Source organism: Barbus barbus (genome assembly GCF_936440315.1).
Source record: "Barbus barbus genome assembly, chromosome: 45".
Lineage (NCBI taxonomy): Eukaryota > Metazoa > Chordata > Actinopteri > Cypriniformes > Cyprinidae > Barbus > Barbus barbus.
Window position 1 is genome coordinate 20251021 of NC_136723.1, and position 23203 is coordinate 20274223.

The following is a 23203-nucleotide window of genomic DNA, read 5'->3' on the forward strand; positions in this document are numbered from 1 at the left end:
AAAATATGAAACACCTTTGCTGTCACTTTTGATTCATTAATGCATCCTTGCGGAATGTGTTAATTTCTTTTTTTCAAATAAAAAATCTTACTAACTCCAAACTTTTAAGCAGTAGTTCTCAAGTTGACACAGATGTCCAGCAGAACAACCACAAGTGCAGATCACCACATTAACTATGCTCTTTCTTTTGAAGTAAATGCCGGTTAGATTGATATTCTGTGCTAGCCTATCTAACGAAATGACATTCAAATATTTTCAAGTGTATAATGCCTTGTGTAAATGTATCAGACATCAGAAGGGCTTTTGTTCAAAGCCGCAATTGATCTTAAAACCAACAGCTCTCATGAAGGGCCATACAAATAAGACAACATAATGAGAACAGGCCCTTTAAATCATTGTGACCGCCAGGGGCGTCATGCACTCATTATTTTTGAGGGGGCACGAGTTGGGGGTCGTCATGTGACACAGCAGCCACAACAGCATAGCCTGTCTTATTTATTTTTTCCTTTTTATTCGAAACATTCCCAAATGCATTAACTATATCATGAAATATCTTGATTCTCACCTTTATAGATTATGTTAGTTGATCTAATGTTAAAGTCACTTTAATCTATGTTAATTCTAGCTGTTCCAATACTTTTGGTAACATGAAAAATGGGTGGGTTACCTCATTACCGCACAGAATTGTTGCATCCATACACTCCTAGTCGTAGATTGCGCTCCTCTCAGTCAAACTTGTTGGTTGTTCCTCAAACACGTCTAAGATCTATGGGTGACAAGACTTTCTCTTTCTATGCCCCTGTCCTTTGGAAATCTGCCTCTTGAATTTAGGGGAGTTCAGAATTATGATGGTTTTAAAGCTCAACTTTAGACTTTTTTTTTAACTTGCATTTGCTTATTGATTTTGTTTTGCTTTTTATTGTATTTGATTACATTGTGTTCAGCGCTTTGAGAAGCTGCTTTTAAAGGCGCTTTATAAAATAAAATGTATTATATGCGAGTTGTTCGAAGTTAGATAGAAATCCTGTCTTTGGGGCAGTCTGTAAAGTCATTAAAGGGATTCTTCACTTTATAAATGGTTTTCAAAAGCAAAATCTCACATTTTGTGAGAAAGTGACATGCAAGGGCACAACGGGCAAAATTTGTGGAATCAGCAGCCCAAAATAAGTATTGGATTCCATTCAGCACTAACCAAATAGAACTAGCACTAATTACATAATGCATTCCAACATAAAACAGAACAAAAATAGTCAGAAATAACTGAGAAATTTACCAGTTTAAACAAAAATGCATTTATTAACAATGAACAGAACAATCAGTGCAATCAATGAAATAAATTAAATCAATGTAACAAAAAAAAATAAAACCCTGGTGGTATCAAGAAATCAGCAGCAATTAATTAATCGTAAACACTATGACAATTATGCCTCCTTTAGCTCCTTCCGAACCTTTCGATACATTTCAATTTCATCCGGAGAGCGAATGTATGATTCTATTTCACTGTCTGAAATGTCTTCATCTCCGGTCACTTCCAGCTGCGGAGCATCAACCCTCTGCCGCTTGCGACTCTTCACGCAGGGGGGTAAAAACAAGTACCTTTTACTCCAGTGGTTTGATGGTAGTTGACAATCCGTGGCTTCTTTATCAGGAGGATTCTCACATTCTGCCTGACCGGGATCCACGAGCTCAGGAGTCCTTGAGGAAGGTGAATCAGAGCGGTTTGAATCTAATGGCTCATTGTCACATTCTGTTGTTTGTGCAGTTTGGGTCTCATTTTGCAGCTGTTGTTCGTAGTTTCTAACGGCCCTCATGAGCAACGCCTTGCGGTTCTTCAGGATGTCATCCACCAGTTTGACCACGGTGTTGGGCTCCACCTCGTCGCCCCTCAGCCACGGCAGCTCTCGGCCCAGTTTACACAGCACGTCACGCAGCTCTTTCAGCCGCTTCACAACTGACTCTCTGCTCCTGCGCCACGACTGTTCAGGCGCTTGTCCGATCTTGCAGAACTTATTGAAGGTGTATTTCATGCGGACCTGCAAATGATTATGTATTCTATAATATAGGGTACACTTAATGTCCATTCATTGTAGAAAAAAATAAAAAAACAGCATTTTTACTTTATGAGTGCGTTTACGGTCACTTTCGATCAATTTAAAACAGCCTTGCTGAATAAAGTTTTTATTTCTTAAAAATAAAAAAAATTAAAAAAATAAAAACTTGCACACTATATGCATTTGTCAGATTTCAATGTCTTACAAAATGCACTGATGATAGCACACGTAAGTCACAGAGACGTATTTACATCTGCAACACGTCTATAGGATGTTTCCCTATTAGATGTCAAACAGATGTTTATAAAATGTCTAAGTTGTTTATGATTTGGAATGTAAATAAAACTGGCATCTTACAGACGTCTATAAAATGTTTGTACACAGCAGATGCTTTCCAGATGAAGCGATCTTTAACAGACTTGCAGATGTGCGTGTGCTATCTGGACCACAAATGTCTCACTTTCAGTGTTAATGTTTAAGGACACAATTATCTAAATATTCTATCACTCACCATAGGATTTAGCGACTGCCATGCCAAATACATTGAGGCAATGAGGAGGGGCAAAGGCTGGCGGCCCGTCACTATCCAGGCATCAGCGGCTAGTTCAATCAAAGCAGACGTCCTGTCCAACAGCCGTTGGGGGGGTTCAGCAAACACCTCTTCCACCTGTTGAGGACCCAGCTTGAATCTACAAAAAACACAGTTAACAATTTGACTTTTACATCAACTAAAACCTTGTGCAAGTCATAAAAGTGTTAGACACACTCATAGCAGAAGCTTTCCAGCATGTCCATGATGCCAATAGAGCTGATCTCAAGGTTGAGAGCCTTTGTAAACTCTCGATAAACAGCGCCCAATGTCGTATTTTCCACTTCCAACAGGTAACCAATGGTTCCCATGGCAACAGGCCAGTTGCATTGGCGACAGACGGACAGTACGCAACAGCCTCCCAAGATCTCTTTCTTGGTTAAGGTCACGTAGATGAAGCTCGGGTGGTTGTAAGCGCGCCCAAAGAGACTCACTACTGCTGACTCCATGTCGCTGGATAATCGGAGGATGCGGCACAGCGCACGGACCCGAGAGTAGCCTGGAAAGAGAGAAAAATTGATCAGATTGTATACTTATCCTGTCCAAACAACTGACAAAACCATGAAAACCCAGCAAATCATTTACAGTGTTACGATTACATTTTTGGTCATTGAAAATTTGGTACTTTTGTAAATAAAATACAGCAAAAATAAAATTAAGTTTTAAGTAAAAACCTCAGGCCATCCAAGACGTAGATGAGTTTGTTTCTTCATCAGAACAGATTTGGAGAAATAGAGTGAATGGGTGCCAGAATATGTTTGTGGACTTGATGTGAGAGGATAACATAAGATGGACTTTTTAACTGGCCAGAAGCACCGATTTGAAGTTAAAACATCTGATTTGTTTCTCACAAGCACGCAGCAATTTGCTTCATAAGACATTTAATGATGGACTGGAGTGGTGTGGATTATTGTGATGCTTTTATCAGCTGTTTGGACTCTCATTCTGACGGCACCCATTCACTGCAGAGGATCCACTGGTGAGCAAGTGATGTAATACTAAATTTTTCCAAATCTGTTCTGATGTAGAAACACACTCATCTACATCTTGGATGGCCTGAGGTTAAATTAACAGCAAATCATAATTTCTGGGTGAGCCAAGTGAAAAAGTACTGAAATTACACACACACACAAAAAGTAGAAGTAACAAAAGCACAAACTTAAAACTTACACTAAAATTAAAATAAATCCTAAAAATATAAAAAAGGCTAATTCAAAATATTAATTAATAATATAATAGTTTAAAAATCACACAACAATAACACTGACATAGACCAGGGGCCCGTTTCAGAAAGGAGGTTAAGTGAAAACTCTGAGTATGTTAACCCTAAAATCAGGGAAACTCTGGGTTTTCGGTTTCAAAATGGGAGGTTTGTCAAACCCGAGAAAGCAGGGTAAGTCAAGCCCGTTTCTGAAAGAGAGGTAACTTATATTCCGAGTCAGTTACCGTAGTAACTTACTCTGTGAACCTAACCTGGTCGGGAGCAGGTTTTCTTCGGTAAACCCAGAGTTTCTTTCGGTCTCCTCCCCCTTTTTATAGTGTTAGCGAAGTTTAAATACCTTATTCATTCATTCACACTGCAAAATAGATTTTCTTACTAAGTATTTTTATCTTATTTCAAGTACAAATATATAAAAATTCTTAATATGCATCTTATATAATTGTCTATATTTAGTCTTTTTTTTCCTGGGGGATTTTCCTTTTAAGTGCCTTTTACATAAAACAAGTAAAATTGCCTGCCATAGGGTAAGAAAAATAATCTTAATGCAAACGGAAACAAGAATACTTTTAATTTCTTACCCTATTGGAAGATAATTTGCAAAATAAGAAAAATGCACTTTAAAACATCGGAGATGCAGAGCACATTATAAGTCCACTGTATGCAGATTCTAAGGAAAGTGTGCATCCCTCTCACATCCATTTTGACAATTTTTTCCTGGGCATAAATCCGTCAAAGAGGGGTTTCACAGGACTGTAGGTCAGTGGTATAAAAATTGGTTTAAATGAGGCTGATCTGATAAATGATGTTCACTTGATAACATCATTCTGTGACGTCTGGAAGTAACCCAATAATCCGAATTTCCTTCAGGACTTCCAGTGTGGAAGCTTGAATGCACTGATGACAAGCATATCCCCACCATCGCACCTTCTGAAAATGAAACCGATTACTTTATGGAATGGAAGGATGCCAGATGGAAGGGTAGTATAAGCCATAACCACCACCACAGCTGTTAAATAAACAAATTATTCACAATTTTTTGGTCATCTTTATTTCCTAATACAAAATAAAAAGTAATTTTTATAAGTTACTTTTGGATTTTAGAAATCTTCCAATACTTGACCATCTCCTCTTCATCTGTCAGTGGTGCAGGTGCAGGTTCTCCCCCCTTTTTGGGAGCCTCTGCCTTCTTGCTGTCGACAAGTCAGTAGTTAATTTTATTACTGTAATTAAGAAATGTAACAGGTTGGATTAGAGAATATTTAATTATGTGAAAAAAGCTGCAGCGCATTGAAATAGACACTGAATGATATTTAATGTCAAAAGTCATGTAGCCCACACCCATGAACCTTTCATGTTTAAAGCTTTACCTTGATTGAATTGTGTTTTTATACTTCATTTTTAGCTGCTGCCACGTTCTTGTTTCTTTTTTCTGTCTTTTTCTTTCTTTTTTTTTTTTTTGTGATCATGAGATACCATTAAAATGAATTTTAGTTCAATAATTTATAGTTTTCACCTCTGATATTATAAAAGTTATTAAGTTATTGGCAGTTATTAAGAATTAAAGTTATGCATTGACGGAAGTACGCACGCTGATGTCTTTTTGGCGGGAGCTGTTGCCATGGTGAATCGTAATTTCGGCGCTCCGCTGATCATGACTTTTCATAGTCATGGTGCACGAGCTTAACTCAGAGTCAACCTACTCAGAGTTGAGTAAACTAACTCAGTTCAGCTGTTTTGTAACCGAAAACTCAGAGTTTCCTGTCTCAGAGTAAGTCAACTCTGAGTTCATGTTTAAACTCAGAGTTGGTTGAACCTTCTTATGGAAACGGGCCCCAGGATACCAGAATGTTTTGTTTCCATAAAAATCCACTCGCTGCACCTGACAGCAAGCTCCAAACATTTTAAAAACTATCAACTAGGTTGTTAAATATTAGGACCTGTTGATCTTACCACTTACCAGCAATTAGATTTCGACACGGTTGCTTGAGCACCTCTGTGGAAGCATGATAAGGCACAACTGGACAAAACAAAAGAAACAGACGTCAAACCAGCAGGTTTCATACAGACTGAATTACGATCAGTTAACAGTGAAGTGTCCTGTGCTGGGTTACCTCTGCCCTGGGTCTCTTCACTCAGTGAGGTGGTCAGATGTCCCTCAGAGACCACTGACCCACAGTCCACACACACCCACTGCCTCTGAGAGTACAGATCATCCTCCACCACATTAGACGAGCCACACTCGGGACAGCTGCTCGGCATACCTGCATGAGAATCAGATCAACTACTGGCCACCATCAAACTAATGCAAACTTTACAAATCAGGACACTTTAGGGTTTTATTTGGACATCTTACTGGTGACAGTTGATCCTCAAATGGTCGGTGGAATATTACAATGATCAACAATCAAAATGCGTTGTTTCTGTTGCGTACAAACAACATCTCTTTTTTGCGACAAGTGTACGTTTGTTTTGAACGCCTCGGCCGCCGCGCTTCTTGATGACGTTATTGGTCCGGGCGGAAACGAGGCTGTCAGTAAACGTTTCATAAACATATATATATATTAAACATAATCATAAAAATAAAACCTTTTCAAATATGAGACACATTCAAATTTCGCTGTAAAGCATCTCTAAAAAGACAATTGTCATTATTCAGCTTGAGTAAGTTCAGATATTGATTCATAATTGGTTCAATAACTGTAAAATTAATCAATTATAAAACAAATTCAATTCAGGATAAGCGCTGTAAGAAGACAGTGTAATACTGGACACTTGTAAGATAAAAAAAAAATATACATATAAATGATTATATTCTGTAATTTTCTGACTGAACTGTAATATTTTTGTTGGAAGTGTTAGTTAAGTTTCATAGTGTCTACAAAAATAAGAGCTTGATAAAACAACTAAGATTACAATAAAACTGCTGAAACTAGCTCAGCTGGTTGACTTCCATCCTGGTCATAGCTAGTTCGAAGGCTGATTTTTGGAAAAACATTTTTTTTTTTTGGACCACTCCTTTTTTTTGGACCACTCCAGTCTCCTTTTTTTGGTAGACCAGCTGCCCCTTCCTGTGGCTTCCCCCGTCATCAGGTTAAATGTGGAAACCAACCTAAATAAATGAATATAGGATCTCATTCAACAGTGTAAGAGGATTCCACACATTTTATTATAAATGACAGCGAAGGCTATAACCATCAAGTTATAAGAAATTATGGACACCATGGTCAATTTCTATGTTTTTTCAAGGATTTCTCGATCCCACAGGTACAGCAGCATGTAAACATTGTCAGGAGTCCTGTGAAGACTGCCTACATATTTGCTATGGGCCATTACAACACCTAACATTCCCTTAGTTGTGTTTATATATATATATATAAAATCATTTAAAGCTTAACTTGTATTCTTAAAAATGCACTCAGATGCAATCATGTGACGCAGCTCTTTACAAAGCCACACCTGTGACATTCTTTATTTCAAAAGCAGAGAATAATGTCAGCTTACATGACAAAAGGTATAAAGTACAAAGGATCACATGTTCATTATTTACAGATGAACTGATTCTTTTAAAGTGCTTCATTGAAAAGAAAACATCAATACAGAGATCTGTCTACAAAATAACATACAGCTTTCTGATTTATATAAAACATTTTTCAAAATATGTAGCGCTATTTTGTTTACTTATTTAATGTGTGGGTTGTATCCATTGAACGCTTTGACCAAAACATTTTATAGATGTATTTATAATATACTAATCAAAGAATAGTAATTCAAATGGAAAAAGGTGGACAGTAAAAACCTTTGGAGAAAATACTTAACATAAGATTTATTTCAACATGTACAAGAATAAATCAGTCACATGATTAGGTGGATCTGAAGCAAGCCAAATAACAAATATACATGTCCTCTCCATTCAGCCAGAGACATCAAGTGTACACCCTGATCTTCGGCTCACTAGAGTCTGCTGTTACAGCAACTGGATTTAGTGAAAACCTCTGATTTACCCACAACCATGTACTGTTGTTCACCCCATATTTGTGATTACAGTGCACATTAAATACAAAACTCTTGTTACAAAAGTGCTCAAATGGACTTCTTCATCAAGCTCAAGGACATTAAGATGTTGGGGCTATCCTCAATGACACGGACTAGAAGGCTGTCTATGTACTGCTCCAGTTCCCCAATCTTAGCGTCCTTCTGAGAAAGCTGCTGCTTCTGCTTTTCCAACAAGTTAACGAGTTCTTCATGGGTTAACTGGGAGTACGGCCCTGTCCCTTTAGCTTCTGGGGCCTGAAAGATACAGTTGAACACAAATAGCATGCTTAAAAGTCAGCTGAGAGGAGAACATCTTAAATAGCCATATCAATGCATGGTAAATGGTAACACAACAGTAGAAGAGAGAAAAAAAACCTCATGCTACCTTCATCTTAACTTGCATGTCATCTGTAATTTTAGCAGATCTGGAAGCGTCTTGGGTCTCTCTGAGGTCTGGCTGCTTGTCAGTGGTGCTCAGGGGTTTCACTGCATGGGGCCTGAAAAGAAAAAGAGAGCTGTTGTTACGTCTTACAGGCAGATCTGAGTTTGCAGGGGTGGAACACAAAGCAGTCAATTGCAGAACTCTGCCAGAAGACATTTGTGCATAATTTTTATATAACCCTTTGTAAAAAATGAGAAAGGGTGACGAATACATCCTGCCCTGAATTTTTGAACTTCAAAGAACATGGAGGAACTGTTAAATGTGAAAACTGATGCCTTTATTTTCAAAGATGAAAGCGTTCATATCTGGGATTTTCAATTATCGGATAACTGTTTTAGTTTTAATGCAAAAATTAAAAGTTCACACTGGGAAATTAAACACCCCAATCATATGATCTGACACTCTGAAAAGACAAAGTTCAAACCATGTTCTTCAGAAGGGCCAGTTATGTGGAATGTCACATGAAAGTCCCAACAATGAGTAATCTAGGGTCCAGAGTGTAATAACGTAAACATATGCACACCTTGGAGTCAAGCAATAAGTTACATGAACTGGTGATCACAAGTCGTGGCACAGAAACCATTGTAACTTATACCTCCCTACCTTTTGGGAAATAATCATAACATTTTAAGAGTTTTATGTTCCTTGCCTAAGTTTCAAAGAAAAAAAAATGCAGTTGGACAAAACAAATGAATTTTAAGACCAAGCAAAAGGTTCTGTGGGTAATCTAATCTATCACATAAGCAGTAAGCAACAATTCAGGCAGGATAGGGCCAATCTTTTTTTGCAGAGATTGCCACCAACCCTAATTAAAAACACCTAACTAGATAATTAAGGTGTCCAATTTTGCTAGAAACTTCCATGTCTGTGTTTCCCAAAAGCAAATGATTTTTAGCAATCTATTTTAGCCAATAATGCTTTTGAGAAATGGTGTGTTGGGGCAAGTTGAAGCCAAACTCTGCAGGGCAGTGGCCCTCCAGGGGCAGGATTGGACACCACTGAGGTTGTCATACTAGGTGAATATGTCATGTAATGAATATTCATGAGTCAAGTTGGTGAGTTTTCCTACTTTTCAGATAATTTTTACATCAATGTCCACTAAAAATGAGTGATCGAAAATGACAAATCAACTACTCTGATTCAGAGTTTTTGTATCAGGAACCTACAGCAAACATCTGCTACTTTGCTACTGCTACTATGTTTACTCAACCACGGATACATACTCGCAGTACTACCAAGTGGACTCTTCTGTCTCAAAATTTCACCTTCCGTGTCCGAAATAAACTTTGGGCTTTAGCATACTACAGAAACACTTCCATGTATGTATTATTTAAGCTGTGAACACAGGTCATGGATTTGCCTTTCAGCAGAACTTGTAAAAAGGGAGACGTTTGGAGAATAGATTCTACAACAAAGATTTGCAACTTTACAACCTTTAGAAATTTCAAGAACTACCACAGGATGGCTGATGGAAACCTACCGTAAACATCTGCAACTACTTCTAAGGATCTCTAGAAGTTCTATGCGTGGCCTCACCTGCAGGGTTTGAAGGCAGGATCACCTGCTCTCTCGCCGTCACTCCCATTTTTCTGCCCAGCGATGGGCTGGACATCAATAGGTGACACTCTGGCTTGTGGGAGAGACCGGTGCTCTAACCCATGACCTGCTTCCAGGCTTAAAGGAGCGGGAGCTGGACTGGAGGTTAAAGAGGAGTTTATCAGGGATGGGGTAAAACATGAAATTGACTTGCTACTATTAACAGTTAATGACTTGTCTTGATCTTGTATGCTGGGTTGACTGGTGGAGATCAGTGCAGCTTCTGGTTGCTGTCTGGATGCTGATTTGGCAGGAGGCAATGGGGCCCGACTCTTCTTTTTGGAAACGCCGCTCTCAAGCAGGACATTTTCGGCATTCTCAGGATCATTCACATTGCAGAGAACCTTTCCAAGGACTGGATCTGACATTGAAGGTATGTCTTCTCCAAGATAGTCTAGTTTAGACTTTTCTGGTAAATCGTCATGTTTACTTTCTCGTGAGAAAAGGTCCTCATCTATTTGATCAATGCAAGAATTTGAGGCAGCACTGGTTTCATGTTCAGTCAAATGGACATTACTACTTGCTTGGTTGCTTGTTTCAGTTTCAGATGCAGCTGTCTTGCAAGATTTTGACTGTAATGAAGGCTTTGGAGCTGGACCCTTGTTGTGTTTAGTGGTTTTGACCTCGGTAGATATAAAAGGGTTGGTTTCTTGTCTGTTACTGGGATGACCCTGGATAAGATGCGATAAAATGGTGTTCCCAAAATCGGCTGCATCAGAGGTCCTTGACTCTTCTTGCAAAACCAGGCACACTTTGTTAGTCTGGTCTATTTCCTGGAATCTAGTAGTTCTCCATTCACCGGTATGAAGAGGAGTGGTAGTTTGGTCTGCATGTGCGTTTTGCACTACTTGTTTGTTCTTTGGTGGTAAAGGGGCAGGACGTTTGTCCCTTCGTAAACTGCAGGAATCAGAGTTTCCACCATCCTCAGATGCTCTAGATGGAAAATCTTGTGTGGTTTCAGGAATTGCTGGTGCTTTTGGAGGGACATCTGGTTTTCCCATCTGCGTCTTGTTCTGGGGAGGCATTGGGGCACGTAGTTTCTTCTCTGACCTTTCTGCAGTGTCTCCGAGATGGACAACTTTCTCAGTGTTTCCGCCATGAACATCAGAGTCATCTAAGAGCAGGTTGGTGTTCGGCACAGATGCTTGCGAAAAGAAGATTCCAGAAACGGAAGAACTGAAGAAGCAGGATAATGAAAGGGAACATTAAACTCGATCAAACAAATCTGCTAAATATCGAAATACATTGGCAAGCAAGTTAAAGCCACTTTGCTCTGGTCAACAACCATGAAAACCACTGAAAGGGCACTTTTAAGTCTTTAAAACTGACCCTATTTACTTTCATGTTATTGAACAAATGTTATCAATATCCATAAACTTTTTAAAGGGAGTGTTAACATCAAAATTACAATTCTGTCACCATTTACTAATCCTCATGTCATTCCAAACCTTTCTGGAATACGTTTATGGACATTTATTACATTTGAGCAATAAAGAGTTCTGAGAGAAACTCGCACAAAACTTCCTTACTTTAACTGCAGCCTTGAAGAGATAGCTGGTTTAGATTTAAAGAGCGACCCTCAAATCATGCTATTTGCTCTGCAGTCTCCTACACATTCCAAAACCGTTTCATGAAGCCCTCAAGTGCATGAGTCAGAGAAAAGTAACTGCCTGATCAGCTGTTTTCAAGGAAAACAGATTTCTTCAGCTTCCCCTGGGTTAGACCTCAATCAAGTACCACACGAGAGCTAACACAATGAGGGTTAGAGACCTTAAAAATAACTGTCAGCATTAATGAAGCTCAGCAGAAATAAACAGATAAGACCATGGTGAGAAAGACTCTTTATTCAGGTTTGGGTATTTAATTTGGTTAAGGGTTACTCATTTTATTCAGGAAGATAATCATCTTCAGAAAATATGATGAGAAAAACAAAATTAATGTGGAGTGTCCTTACTTTGAGTCCTTGAAATAGTTTCTAAAAGAACTGAGTTGCATGCCAGATGTTTTTTTGGACTTGTACAGATACGCACTCATAACCAACACACACAGACACACAGAGACTACTGCATATGGCAGTAATCGTGCTATATGCTCTTATATGACGGTGTTAATCATGATAGCGAGGTGTTATGGGCCCTACCACACTGACATCGAGTTAGTCTAACCATACTACAGAAACACCGAGAAACACTTCCATGCCTTTAATATTCAAGCTGTGAACATGGGTCATGGATTTGCCTTCCAGCAGAATTGGTAAAAAAGCAGACGCTTGGAGAAGGATTTGAAACAGCTCTGTGAAATGATAAAAGTATGAGTTCTGAAGAACGTTGAGGGTTCTTAGAGTTGCAAAGACTTGTTAGAGTCAGTCAGATGTCTGTCAAAACACAAACTTCATCAAAAAGGAGTGCTTCCTTTTGGTTCTGATTAGTAAACAGAAGCTAAATGTATTAAATTTACTGGTCACGGTTGTTTGATTACATTATAAATAGAACTTTTCATGAAAAGTGGCCCCACCCACAGTGACATACCATTGGTCTAAAATGTGCCCCTCATAGATGTATATTAAACATCAAAGATGTTCTGAGTGGCTGATTTAACGCCTCACACAGCATTTTGCTTTCACTGAGAACAGATAAAATTAAGTTGCCATGTGTTTTTTGGGCCTAATTCATCATGTAACGCATTTTTATTCTTAGGCAATAGCTGGTTTCACTAACAATTTACATAAAAAGTTTGTTTATGTTTCATGAATAAGGCTAAAGGGATGTAATTTAAAAACACAAACTTCTGTGCTTTCAGGTAAGACACTGACCTTGGTTTGACTGCAGAGACTTTGGTGGAACGACTGAGGGCTTCAGGTTGAGAATTGGTGGGTTGCTCGAAGAGATTGGTGGAGCTCTCATCGAATAAGAGAGGGTCTTCAAAGGGATTGGTGGAAAGGATGTGGTCCGAGTTAATCTCGTCAAATGCTTTTTTACTCGTATTCAGACGAGCACTCCTGGGTTTCGCCTCGGGCCGCTGTTCTTTTTCTTTCTTCTGTCTCTCCATTTCTTCTTTCTCTTGCCCAATTCTCTCCTGGTCTGCTTTCTCTTTCAGCTTCCTCTTCTCCTCCTCTTCCTCAGCATTTCTTCTCACCTGCTCCTCTCTCATCCTTTCTTCTATTCTCTTGCTCGCAAGCTCCAACTTCTCTTTTTCCTGTCGCACCCTTTCTTGCTCTTTTCTTTCCATCTCCTCAGACAGTTGTCTCTCTTCTTCCTCTTTCTTTTTCCTCTTCTCCTCCGCTTCCATCTTTTCTTTTTCCTTCAGTAGTCTTTCCTCTTTTTCAGCGTGTCTTCTTTCCATCTCCAACTTTCTAGCCTCCTCTTCTTTCTGCAACTTTTCATTCTCAAGTCCCATTCTCTCCTCTTCCTTAGTTCTCCTCCATTTAACTTCCTTCCTAGCCTTTTCCTCTTCCTCCATTCTCATCCTTTTCTCCTCTTTGATCCTCTCCTCTTCAGCTTTCCTTCTTTCCTCTTCCAGTCTAACTCGTTCCTGTTCGTTCTTTATTCTGATAATTTCCTCCTGCTCAATCCTTTTTCTTTCTCTTTCCTCTTCCTCAATTCTTCTTCTTTCCTCTTCCTGTTTCTCTAGCTTCCTTTTCTCTTCCTCTCTCTCCAACTGCTTCCTCTCCTCTTCCCTCTCCATCCTCTTTCTTTCCACCTCCCTCTCAAGCAGTTTCCTCTCCTCTTCCCTCTCCATCCTCTTTCTTTCCTCCTCCCTCTCAATCCTTTCCCTCTCCTCTTCCTTAGTTCTCCTCCATTTATCTTCCTTCCTAGCCTTTTCCTCTTCCTCCATTCTCACCCTTTTCTCCTCTTTGATCCTCTCCTCTTCAGCTTTCCTTCTTTCCTCTTCCAGTCTAACTCGTTCCTGTTCGTTCTTTATTCTGATCATTTCCTCCTTCTCAATACTTTTTCTGTCTCTTTCCTCTTCCTGTTTCTCTAGCTTCCTTTTCTCTTCCTCTCTCTCCAACTGCTTCCTCTCCTCTTCCCTCTCCATCCTCTTTCTTTCCTCCTCCCTCTCAAGCAGTTTCCTCTCCTCTTCCCTCTCCATCCTCTTTCTTTCCTCCTCCCTCTCAATCCTTTTCCTCTCCTCTTCCATTTTCTCTAGCTTTCTCTTCTCTTCCTCTCTTTCCAACCGTTTCCTCTCCTCTTCTCTCTCAATCTGTTTCCTCTCCTCCTCTTCAGCCTGTCTTCTTTCCTCCTCTAGTCTTTTCCTGACTTCCTCTTCCCTCTGTTCCACTTGTCTTCTGCGCATCTCTTCCACTGCATTCTCTTGAGTTTGGTCCGAGGAGTCCATTGAGGTGCTGGAGGTTTTCCTGTCATGACCTCTGCGCAGGTCCTCCATGGATCCGAGGCCGGAGCTGTTCAGGCTGAAGGTGGAACCGGCCCTGGATCCTCTGGTCTCTGGCTCTTCTGTGTAGACATGACTGCCGTTAATGCACACGTTGCTCTGTGCCATGCCTAGTCCAAGAGACCCAGTACCCTGGGAAACCTTGCTGTCAGAGCTTCCGGTCCGCTTGTGCTTCAGAAATTTGAATTTCTTTTTGCCTTTGAAGATAAAAAAAAAATTATAATAATAAAAAAAAAAAATAGGAAAATCAGAATACTACTACACAATTTAAATTTTGCACCAATTTATCCATTTTGGCAGACCCTAACTTCTGCTAATTATGTTTTTAATTTGTGTTTTAATTATGTAGGGGTGGACAATATATCGGTACTACAGCAATTATCTGTATATTATACTGGTGATTTGAGTAATGTTTTGATAATTTACCAGTCATTTATCATTCTCATTTTCCCTATTTGTACATTTAGACTACCTTCATCTTAATCTAACGCTAACTTAATATCTCAATGATACTAAAATAATTTTATATTTTTATTTTACATTTTTAGTGTATAGTACAAAAAGTAGTAATTATGTTTTGTTAAACAATTATTTGTAATTTTTCTTTTAAGTATGTCTATATAGTTATTTCAGTCATCATGTTGAACTAAGTGAAAATCAGAAATATTGCCTTGGCAAATATATACTTTACATTTTATTTCAGTTAAAGTTCATTTTATTTCAAATAAAACAATTCTTTATAGTTTTACTTTACTATATAACAACACTACTTAAAATTAATCTTTAAAAACTATAAAACTGAACTGAATTATAATAATACTTTTTAATAATAATCAAATGAATTATCAGTTTATAATCTCTAATGTCATGGGCAAATGTTACTGTTTTAATTTTTAAATAAATAAATATGTAAATAAATATGATTTCAACAGTATAATAATATGAGAAGATATCAGTATTTACATTGCATTTGGCAGATGGAAGGGACTTGCATCCATTTTTTAGTTCATGATTTCCCTGGTAATCAAACCTAGGCTAAGACGCTGGTGTTGCTAACACCATACTGTATTTTTTGACCTGCAGGAGCAATATGGTAGCAGACATATCCATTCCTAAAATTGAAATTATTACAGCAACAATCTCGTGTGTACCTTCAGGAGACTCTATATTTAGGCCAGACGATCTGCTCAGACTGATGGCCGAGTCTTTTTCAGGCAGGGTGGCGAGTGTGGACATGGACTGGGAAATGTTACGGTGCAAACCCGGCTTGGGTGCAAAGAGGGACTTGAGTTTATTCTTCTTTTTGGGTCCAGGTGTGGTGTCAGGTGGTTCTTCTCCCTCGCTGTCAGTCAGTACCTGGCCGACTGAAGGCACAATGGCAGAAGCAGAATCCGACATACCATCTTTCTTTTTCCCTTTCAGCTTGTCCTTGATCTTGCCAAGCCGTGAGCGTGACTTGTCCTGGCCAGAGAGGTCGTACATGCTGGCCGTCATGTTATTCTTCATGAACTGAATGTCTAGGAGCACCTCACCCCGGTCTTTGTCAGCCTTCCCCGTCTTGCCCATTAATTTGAACCATCTGTATGAAAAAAAAAAAAAATAGCACAGGATGTTTAGTTTCAAGCATTTTTCATTTCCCAAAGCACCTACCTTATCAAAGAAAAGAAAGCTAGAAGCAAGACATGAGATGAAATATGAAATTATGTTGTGTCACATAGCAACACTTTACAAAATTAGTCAGAACTGCCAAAATTACAAGATTGTTGTGCACACAACTATGGGATCCCAAAGTCAGAGTAAATAGTTTCATGTGATTGTTGACATTCCTCAACGGCTATAAACCAGAACAGCACATTAAGGTTCAATGACTGAGACACTGTGTTGTCATAAGTCAAGGACACTAGTCAAGAACAAAGACTGCAGGGTCTAAAAGTCTCAAAATAATGTGTTTTTAGATATTAAAACCCCTCATTTTCCCTTCAGACATCAATAAAATAGGTCTATCAATCTAAAAAGTCCAAAATACAACTTAAAGCCTAGAGCAAGCGGTTTCTTAGCTACAAAGAGAGATGTATCATGTTGTTTTCCAGGCTAAATGTTGTAGGAAATGAATGTCTAGACTGGTGAGCTAACATGCCTGTAAGGAACAACAAACTTAGATCCATGAAAAACAGAGAGGAATAAGATGAGGATACAAGGATGCGGTAACTGAACGCAGGACTCATTTCATGGAAGCTTATGTTTGCAGTAGTGTATGGCTGTGAGAATGCAATGGGTGGCTTAGAAAAGCAATTTTGAGATTGCCACAATACTGACACTCCGGGTAGAAAACACACATTGGCAGATTAGGGTCAGGAAAAATGGAAATTCACTAAAACCGTATAAAAGTCAACAGGGCACTGGTGAAGCTTGGCATCTCCGAACTTCTCAATACAGTAAGCATTAACCATCTTGTTTCTCAACCAGCCTTTTCAACAGCAGCTGCTACTTTAGTGTTTATGACGACAGAGAGTGCACTGGACACAGGGAGTAATGCAATTCTAACGCTATGGAGAAAATAACATGATGGGCGTGTGTTTAAATGACTTTGTGGCTACCTGCTAAATACTGCGATGAGTCTGAAGCTAAATATAGCAACGCACTCTGGGATTATTAGTGAATGGACCACCTATGCCTCAACATTTAGCACCACTACGCAGCCCATATTTACGGCAGAGAATGACATACTAGCAAGCTGAGATAAACAGTACAATTAAAAGCATCTCATTTCTGTCAGTAATATTTATTTTCTCTGAAATGGCTTAAAAAGCATTTTTTTTTATTTTTTCCCAGAGAGATCATAAATCACAATATAGACCGTTAATGTTGCCAAGCAGAAGTGAAACAAGAATAAAAAAACCTACACTAGTACATCCATCAAGTCTTGTTTTGCACACTGCTTTGCATTAAATGAACATAAACTAATGGTTTATATGCACCAACATAAAAATACATAAACAATATTCACCAATATATTATCTAGATGATTTTAAAGCATGTAAAATTTCATGAAAATTTAGTATTACCAACAATATAATACTGAATACTCTGTACAAATTTTAAATCACCAGGCTTTTAATGTCACTTGACCACATTTCTGAATCACAGCATAGTTTAACATACAAACAATCTACGATTTGACATGGTAGAGTTTTTAGACTTTACTAACCATTAAACTACAAGTTTGAATAACTGCAAATAACGGCTGGTAACCAGAAAGTTGCTGAATCAAATCCTGGAAGGAGTGAACCATAAGCGATCACAATTAAGGCCAAACCACATTTCCTTAATGCTAATGACACAATGACAAGAGAAATGGCTTTGCACATATGGGAGGTGCTCATTTGACACGACATGTTCGGACAACACCTCGCAGCCATAGAAATGCACCGATGCAAAAACAAGAAGCTTCTGCAGGGGTCACTCAGATGACTGTGAACTGCACAGAAGTTGCATTACACTTCACACATCACAGGAGGGAAGTTGCAAAAGGGTGTTGCCTGCTTTGAGATGAGTTCAGACCTTTTAGATAAGCTTGAAAAGCTATTTTATAAATATTAACCTAATATAAAAATCTGCTAATTTTATAAAAATTAAAAGTCTGCATCCCACCATAAAATGATGATTTTTGGTCTGTAGTATAACTTGACCTTCGATTACAAAAAAAAAAAAAACCACGCAATCATTCATCATTTTAACAATTTGATTTGATGTTACAGCATGATGAAATTCACTTAAAATTTAGATATACTGTTAGTAACATTTTCAGTCAATTTAATTTAATTTTTTCATTTTAATTTTAGTAAATGTTTATTTTTTTGTGTGGTCTCATTTATTTATTTTTTTAAATATCTCTATATAGTTTATTTTTGTACCTAAACTAAAACATGCTAAATGCTGCCCTGGCAATTAGTTGAAATAAAACAAGTTTAAGCTTTTATATGTTCATTTATTTCAGTTAATGTTTATGATAATGTTTTTTCATGGTTTTGTGACATGTTGACTGTTCCTGCAAAGACGGAATATACATTGATTGTTTATATAGCTGACAGTTCAAAGTTTCTGTTTAAACTCCTCCATTCATTGACCATGATTTTTAGGCCCTATTTTTGGAAAGTGTTGTGTAAGATAATGAAAGACTTTAATAAGCAAAGTTCTTGACAAATTCATCTGTCTCGCCCTGAAAGATCCTTAATAACAGCTGTGCCCTGACAGGAAGTGAAGGTAGCATCAGATGAATCAGCACTGGATGTTTCATTGTTTCAGTGTCTCTCTCAGCAGCTTGACTTCCTGCATGTGCCAGCGCGCTGATAAGGGCGTTATGTGACAGGACTGTTTTATCACACGCAGCAGCGCAGGAACCTTGCCTAAGCTCAACTATAGAGTTTCACTTGTTGTAAAATATTCAATTAACTATGCATGAAGCTCAGATAATAGGATATGTGAGACATAACATGGGTTTTTGTTGATACTTCTAACTGGCAAAATATTTGTTTTGATATGATTCAATAGCCAAGTTTTCATAATCTTGAATTATTTCTGCTGAGGTAAAAGACATTGAATTTAACACCATTTCTCCTTGTAATATTACAGGTTATGTATTAAGAAAACCGTCTGCAAACAACAACTAAACTTTGTTAGGTGACAGTCGGAGCAGACAGGTGACGTGCTCCCATTCTGCCTCGAATCAGGAAAGAGTTACTGTGTATAAAGTGTCAGCGCATGAGGTCACGCCGAAAGAAACAGCTGATGCCTTCTGTATTAGCATGAGGCATTTAGCATATTTTAGGCATATCCTCTATATGCGTGACAGAGAGAGAACCAAGTCTTTGAAGTCTGAAGCAGTTGACAAGACTACACTTTATGCCACGCTAACAGAAAATGGGTTTTCAGGCAGCGCATGTGATGCATGTCAAAGCCTGAGAGAGAACTGGGGCACAAACAGAACAATCAGATGCCAGAAAAGGGATGTTAGATATTTAACCTTCTCTAAAATACTGCTTTGTTTAAATGGCTGCACAATATAACAGAGGAAATTTGAGTGTGCGAACAAATGTGCACAAAAGGGTGTGAATTACATGACAAAATTAAATTTTCAGATTCTGAGGGTTGTTAAAATGCCGACACTATACTGTTAAAAAGTTTGAGATCTTTAAGAATTTTTTATGTCTTTGAAAGGGGTCTCTTATGTTCAACAAGGCTGCATTTATTTGATCAAAAATACAGTAGAAACAGCAATATTTTGAAATATTATTACAATTTATAATAACTGTTTTCTATTTAAATATATTTTAAAATTTCATTTATTCCTGTGATGGAAAAACTGAATTTTCAGCATCATTACTCCAGTCTACAGTGTCACATGGTCCTTCAGAAATCATTCTAATATGCTGATTTACTGCTCAATAAATATTTATTATTATTATCAAATTTGAAAACTGTTGTGCGTAGTAAATTAATATTTTCCATTATATTTTTTCAGGATCCTTTGATGAATATAGAAAACATTTTTTTAAAATACATTTTATGTCATTCTTTATTAATTTAATGCTCTTTCGCTTACTAAAACTATACATTTCTTTCAAAAATAAATAAATATATGTGACCCTGAACAGTAAGTAACAGTGAAATTATTAAATACAAGTTTATAAGTAATACTCTCTCAAATTATGATTTTAATAGGTTACGATAAAAGAAAAACCAGGAACTAGTTCTGGGAACAGCAGATTAGAAAACACTGATATGAAGATCAGTGAAATTGACAACAGTGAGAAGAATAGGAAGCAATTAAAGTCTTCGGATTCATGTAGGCAGAAAGAATGAAGCAACTACATGGAAATTAAATCAATATTCTGGGTTCAACAGAAGATGTGCTTAATCGAGGTTTCCACCCAAAAAAATAAAAATAATAATAGTTTCTTATTTCTTAAAAAACAACAACACTAATATAGGTTAGACTTACAATAAAAGTGAATGGTGGCAACCTAAATTTACATTTCTGCTTTTAAATCCTCCAAATATTGGCCCATTCACTTGTACTGTAAGAGCCTCATCATAACCTTGATTTGTTTTGTTTTTTTAATTAAAGAAAAAGGACACGTTGAAAGTGGAAGCTCAACTTGCACTGAACCCAGAATATTCAAATGATCAAGCTGTTCCTAACATAAAAAGAGTGACATCAAAATAAAGCGATGTTTTCCACCAATAACGCCCTGTTGATGTCAACCGCAAGACTGTCAATCTTATACATCCTGAGAGGTCAAACTTCAAAATCACCATCAGAACCGCAGATCGGTTTACAAGAAATGCCGAGGTCCAGTTTCATGAGAGTCGGCTTACTTTGAGAGACCTGAGTGAGTTTCCGGTTCCTCTGACCTGGGGGAACAGCAGCCCACGTGGGTACACGACAAGATGACTTACTTAGCATAACAAGCTCAAACACTTGACAACAGGAAATGTCTCAGTCAGACCCAAAAAAGACCCAGGAGCTGAGCTCTAGTGGCCTAGTTAATTAGAAACCAGCTTTCATTCTGACTCAAACGTCAGCTGAACTTATAGAGCAAAACAATTATTCGGCAGAAGGCCAGACAAGCGCTGGCTGCCTTTGTGCATGAGATTGAATTAGGTCTCATAATGAAAATGACCAAGCAGGTTCTAATCAAAGGCTTTGAACATTTACAAGAAAACAATGGAAGTCATTCAGAGAACAGGTGAAGAAACACAAGGTCAGAATGCTGTGATGGATTTGCCTGCTGCTCTGTAAATGTCAGTACGAAACTTTGCTTGCCGTGACTGATGATACAATGATGTCTAGAGCTAAATTAATTTATTCATGAAGTCTGTGCATAATGTACGCGTGCGGCCCTAGATTACAGAGAGATGGAATAACCACCAGATCCAGTCAAACGGATTTGCACTGACCTTTAACAAACATTCCAAAGGAATACTAATGGAATTTCATTAAATTATGTTGGAAGAAAAGAGGAATGGAATGTCTCCACATTCCATTAAATTCCATTTAGGAATCTGATTCTTATCCTTAAGAAACCGTCTTCTGTAAACATAAAACGACTGGATTCTGAGTCATTTCTGGAGGTCTGTGACGTCTCTGTTGCTTGTGCACCTTTTCCTACCCAAATTCTTCCTTCCTGTCAACTTTGCATTTAATATGCTTTGATACAGCACTCTGTAAACCTTTCAGTAATGACCCTCTGTGACTTACCCTCTTTGTGGAGGGCGTCAATGTTCATCTTCTGGATCATTGCCAAGTCAGCAGTCTTGCCCATTATTGTGGTTTCAAAGAACTAGAGATACCCGGAATTTATACTGTAGGGATGGTCATTTATTGAAACTCAAATATCTCTAATATTTTGAGATACTGATTTTTGGCTTTCATGAGCTGTAAACTCTAATCATCCAAATTAAAACAAAAACACTTTTTAAATGTTTTACTTTACATGTAATGAATCGAAAATATATGAAAAGTTTAACTTTTTGAAATAACTTACAAGCAGTGTTGGGGAAAGTTACTTTTAAAAGTAATGCGTTACAATATTGCGTTACTCCATAAAAAAAGTAACTAATTACGTTACTTAGCTACTTTTTATGGAAAGTAATGCGTTACGTTACTTTTGCGTTACTTTTTAAATATGAGCAGGGCTTGATTGTTTTTAATACAAGAAGTTCTAATCATAGCAAATATAAAAGCCCTTTCACAACAAAAAGTGTAATGAATAAACCTCAGACTGAAGGAAAAGTAAATTCACGTCTGTACAGTAGAACGCAGGAGAAGAAGGTTCAACACTCTTCAGCAATAAAAAAAAACAATGGAGCACAATTGTTAGTTTATCTAAAGTTATTTTTGCTTATTAGTATGGTTGAACTGGATCATCAAAGGTCAGCAGCAAAGACATTGGTTAATAAAATGGGAATAAATACATGTGTTGCTTAACATTTAATTATTGCAGGATTGCGTCATATTCTGAGTTTGCATTTCACTGTTTTAATTCATTTTGATGAATAGCTACTAAATCGCGAGTGGGATGAATTCACATTTAGTCTAGAACTACAGCATGTTCACACAGTGCACTGTCAGTCAATAAATGGGGAAAAAGTAACTGGTGTTAGTTTTTTGAAAAAGTAACTCAGATATTTTCTTGTAAATTAAAAATGAATGCGTTACTTTACTAGTTACTTTAAAAAAAGTAATATTACGTAACTCGCGTTACTTGTAATGCGTTACCCCCCAACTTTTTCACGATATTCTAATTTTTGTACCTGTAGTTGTTTATATAAAATAGGCTATAATGTTGACTCACTCAGTTTTGTTACGGGATGTATTGTCTTGGAGTTCCAGGAGGTTGATGGTCGCCTGTCCGAGCATTTTATCAGGTCCCATCAGAGCACGGTGCATCACACACACCTGTAGGGTGCAGCGCTCCTCGTTACTGCGGTGAAAGAGCGGCAAGTCGAACGCGGCCTCCTCTTTCCACACCGGCGCGACGCTTTTCTCCGCCACCGAGGTGGAGAACTTTTCCTTGGCCAGCTGCATGATAGCGTACGCGTCGTTGGTGCCATTCTTCCCCTTGCTCCGCAAACCCCTCGCCTGGAACACCGTTACCTGGACGCTGGTGGGAAACCACTGCTGGCTTTGCTCTGCCAGAGACATTTCTGTGAAAACCCAACCCGTTTCAGTTGGGACTGAAAAGTCAGCAGGACGCGCGACTGTCTTGCCCTGTGAGAAGTTTCAATGTGTTAAAGGTCCATTAATGTTTCTCTGGAAAAGTTTCACCTAATCCAGTGAAGCAACAAGTGAGCGTCACTCTAAGGCCACGCCCACACTC

The 23203-nt window shown here is 38.2% G+C and overlaps 2 protein-coding genes across 6 annotated transcripts; both read right to left on the bottom strand.

Moving 5' to 3' along the window:
• Nucleotides 1-1271: 1271 nt before the first annotated feature.
• LOC306864273 (transcription factor IIIB 50 kDa subunit-like) lies at nucleotides 1272-6358 on the bottom strand. Its single transcript, XM_079408194.1, has 6 exons — nucleotides 6216-6358; nucleotides 5974-6123; nucleotides 5820-5879; nucleotides 2818-3139; nucleotides 2563-2740; nucleotides 1272-2033 (listed from the first exon to the last, which is right to left on the bottom strand). The coding sequence occupies exons 2-6, from the start codon at nucleotides 6119-6121 to the stop codon at nucleotides 1422-1424; spliced, it is 1320 nt and encodes a 439-aa protein (XP_079264320.1). The 5' UTR covers nucleotides 6122-6123; nucleotides 6216-6358; the 3' UTR covers nucleotides 1272-1421.
• A 925-nt stretch (nucleotides 6359-7283) lies between these two features.
• Nucleotides 7284-23203, bottom strand: LOC306864267 (uncharacterized protein). Of its 5 annotated transcripts, none has more exons than XM_079408173.1 (7): nucleotides 22679-23203; nucleotides 15473-15900; nucleotides 13773-14518; nucleotides 12745-13610; nucleotides 9873-11108; nucleotides 8280-8391; nucleotides 7284-8149 (listed from the first exon to the last, which is right to left on the bottom strand). In XM_079408173.1, the coding sequence occupies exons 1-7, from the start codon at nucleotides 23026-23028 to the stop codon at nucleotides 7943-7945; spliced, it is 3945 nt and encodes a 1314-aa protein (XP_079264299.1). In that variant the 5' UTR covers nucleotides 23029-23203; the 3' UTR covers nucleotides 7284-7942. The 5 variants fall into 5 exon arrangements, with proteins under 5 accessions (XP_079264299.1, XP_079264298.1, XP_079264297.1 ...); XM_079408172.1 differs by having other exon boundaries at nucleotides 9873-10031; nucleotides 10107-11108; nucleotides 12745-14518; XM_079408171.1 differs by having other exon boundaries at nucleotides 12745-14518.

Coding starts and splice junctions, on each gene's coding strand:
- LOC306864267 (XM_079408171.1), bottom strand. CDS start 23,028: ATGTCTCTGGCAGAGCAAAGCCAGCAGTGGTTTCCCACCAGCGTCCAG. Junction 14,519..15,472: donor AAATATAGAGTCTCCTGAAG/GTACACACGAGA, acceptor TTATCTTCAAAG/GCAAAAAGAAATTCAAATTT. Junction 8,392..9,872: donor CCTGCCTTCAAACCCTGCAG/GTGAGGCCACGC, acceptor TTTTCTTTTCAG/GCCCCATGCAGTGAAACCCC.
- LOC306864273 (XM_079408194.1), bottom strand. CDS start 6,121: ATGCCGAGCAGCTGTCCCGAGTGTGGCTCGTCTAATGTGGTGGAGGAT. Junction 5,880..5,973: donor TGAAGAGACCCAGGGCAGAG/GTAACCCAGCAC, acceptor TGTTTTGTCCAG/TTGTGCCTTATCATGCTTCC. Junction 2,741..2,817: donor CTGGAAAGCTTCTGCTATGA/GTGTGTCTAACA, acceptor TGTTTTTTGTAG/ATTCAAGCTGGGTCCTCAAC.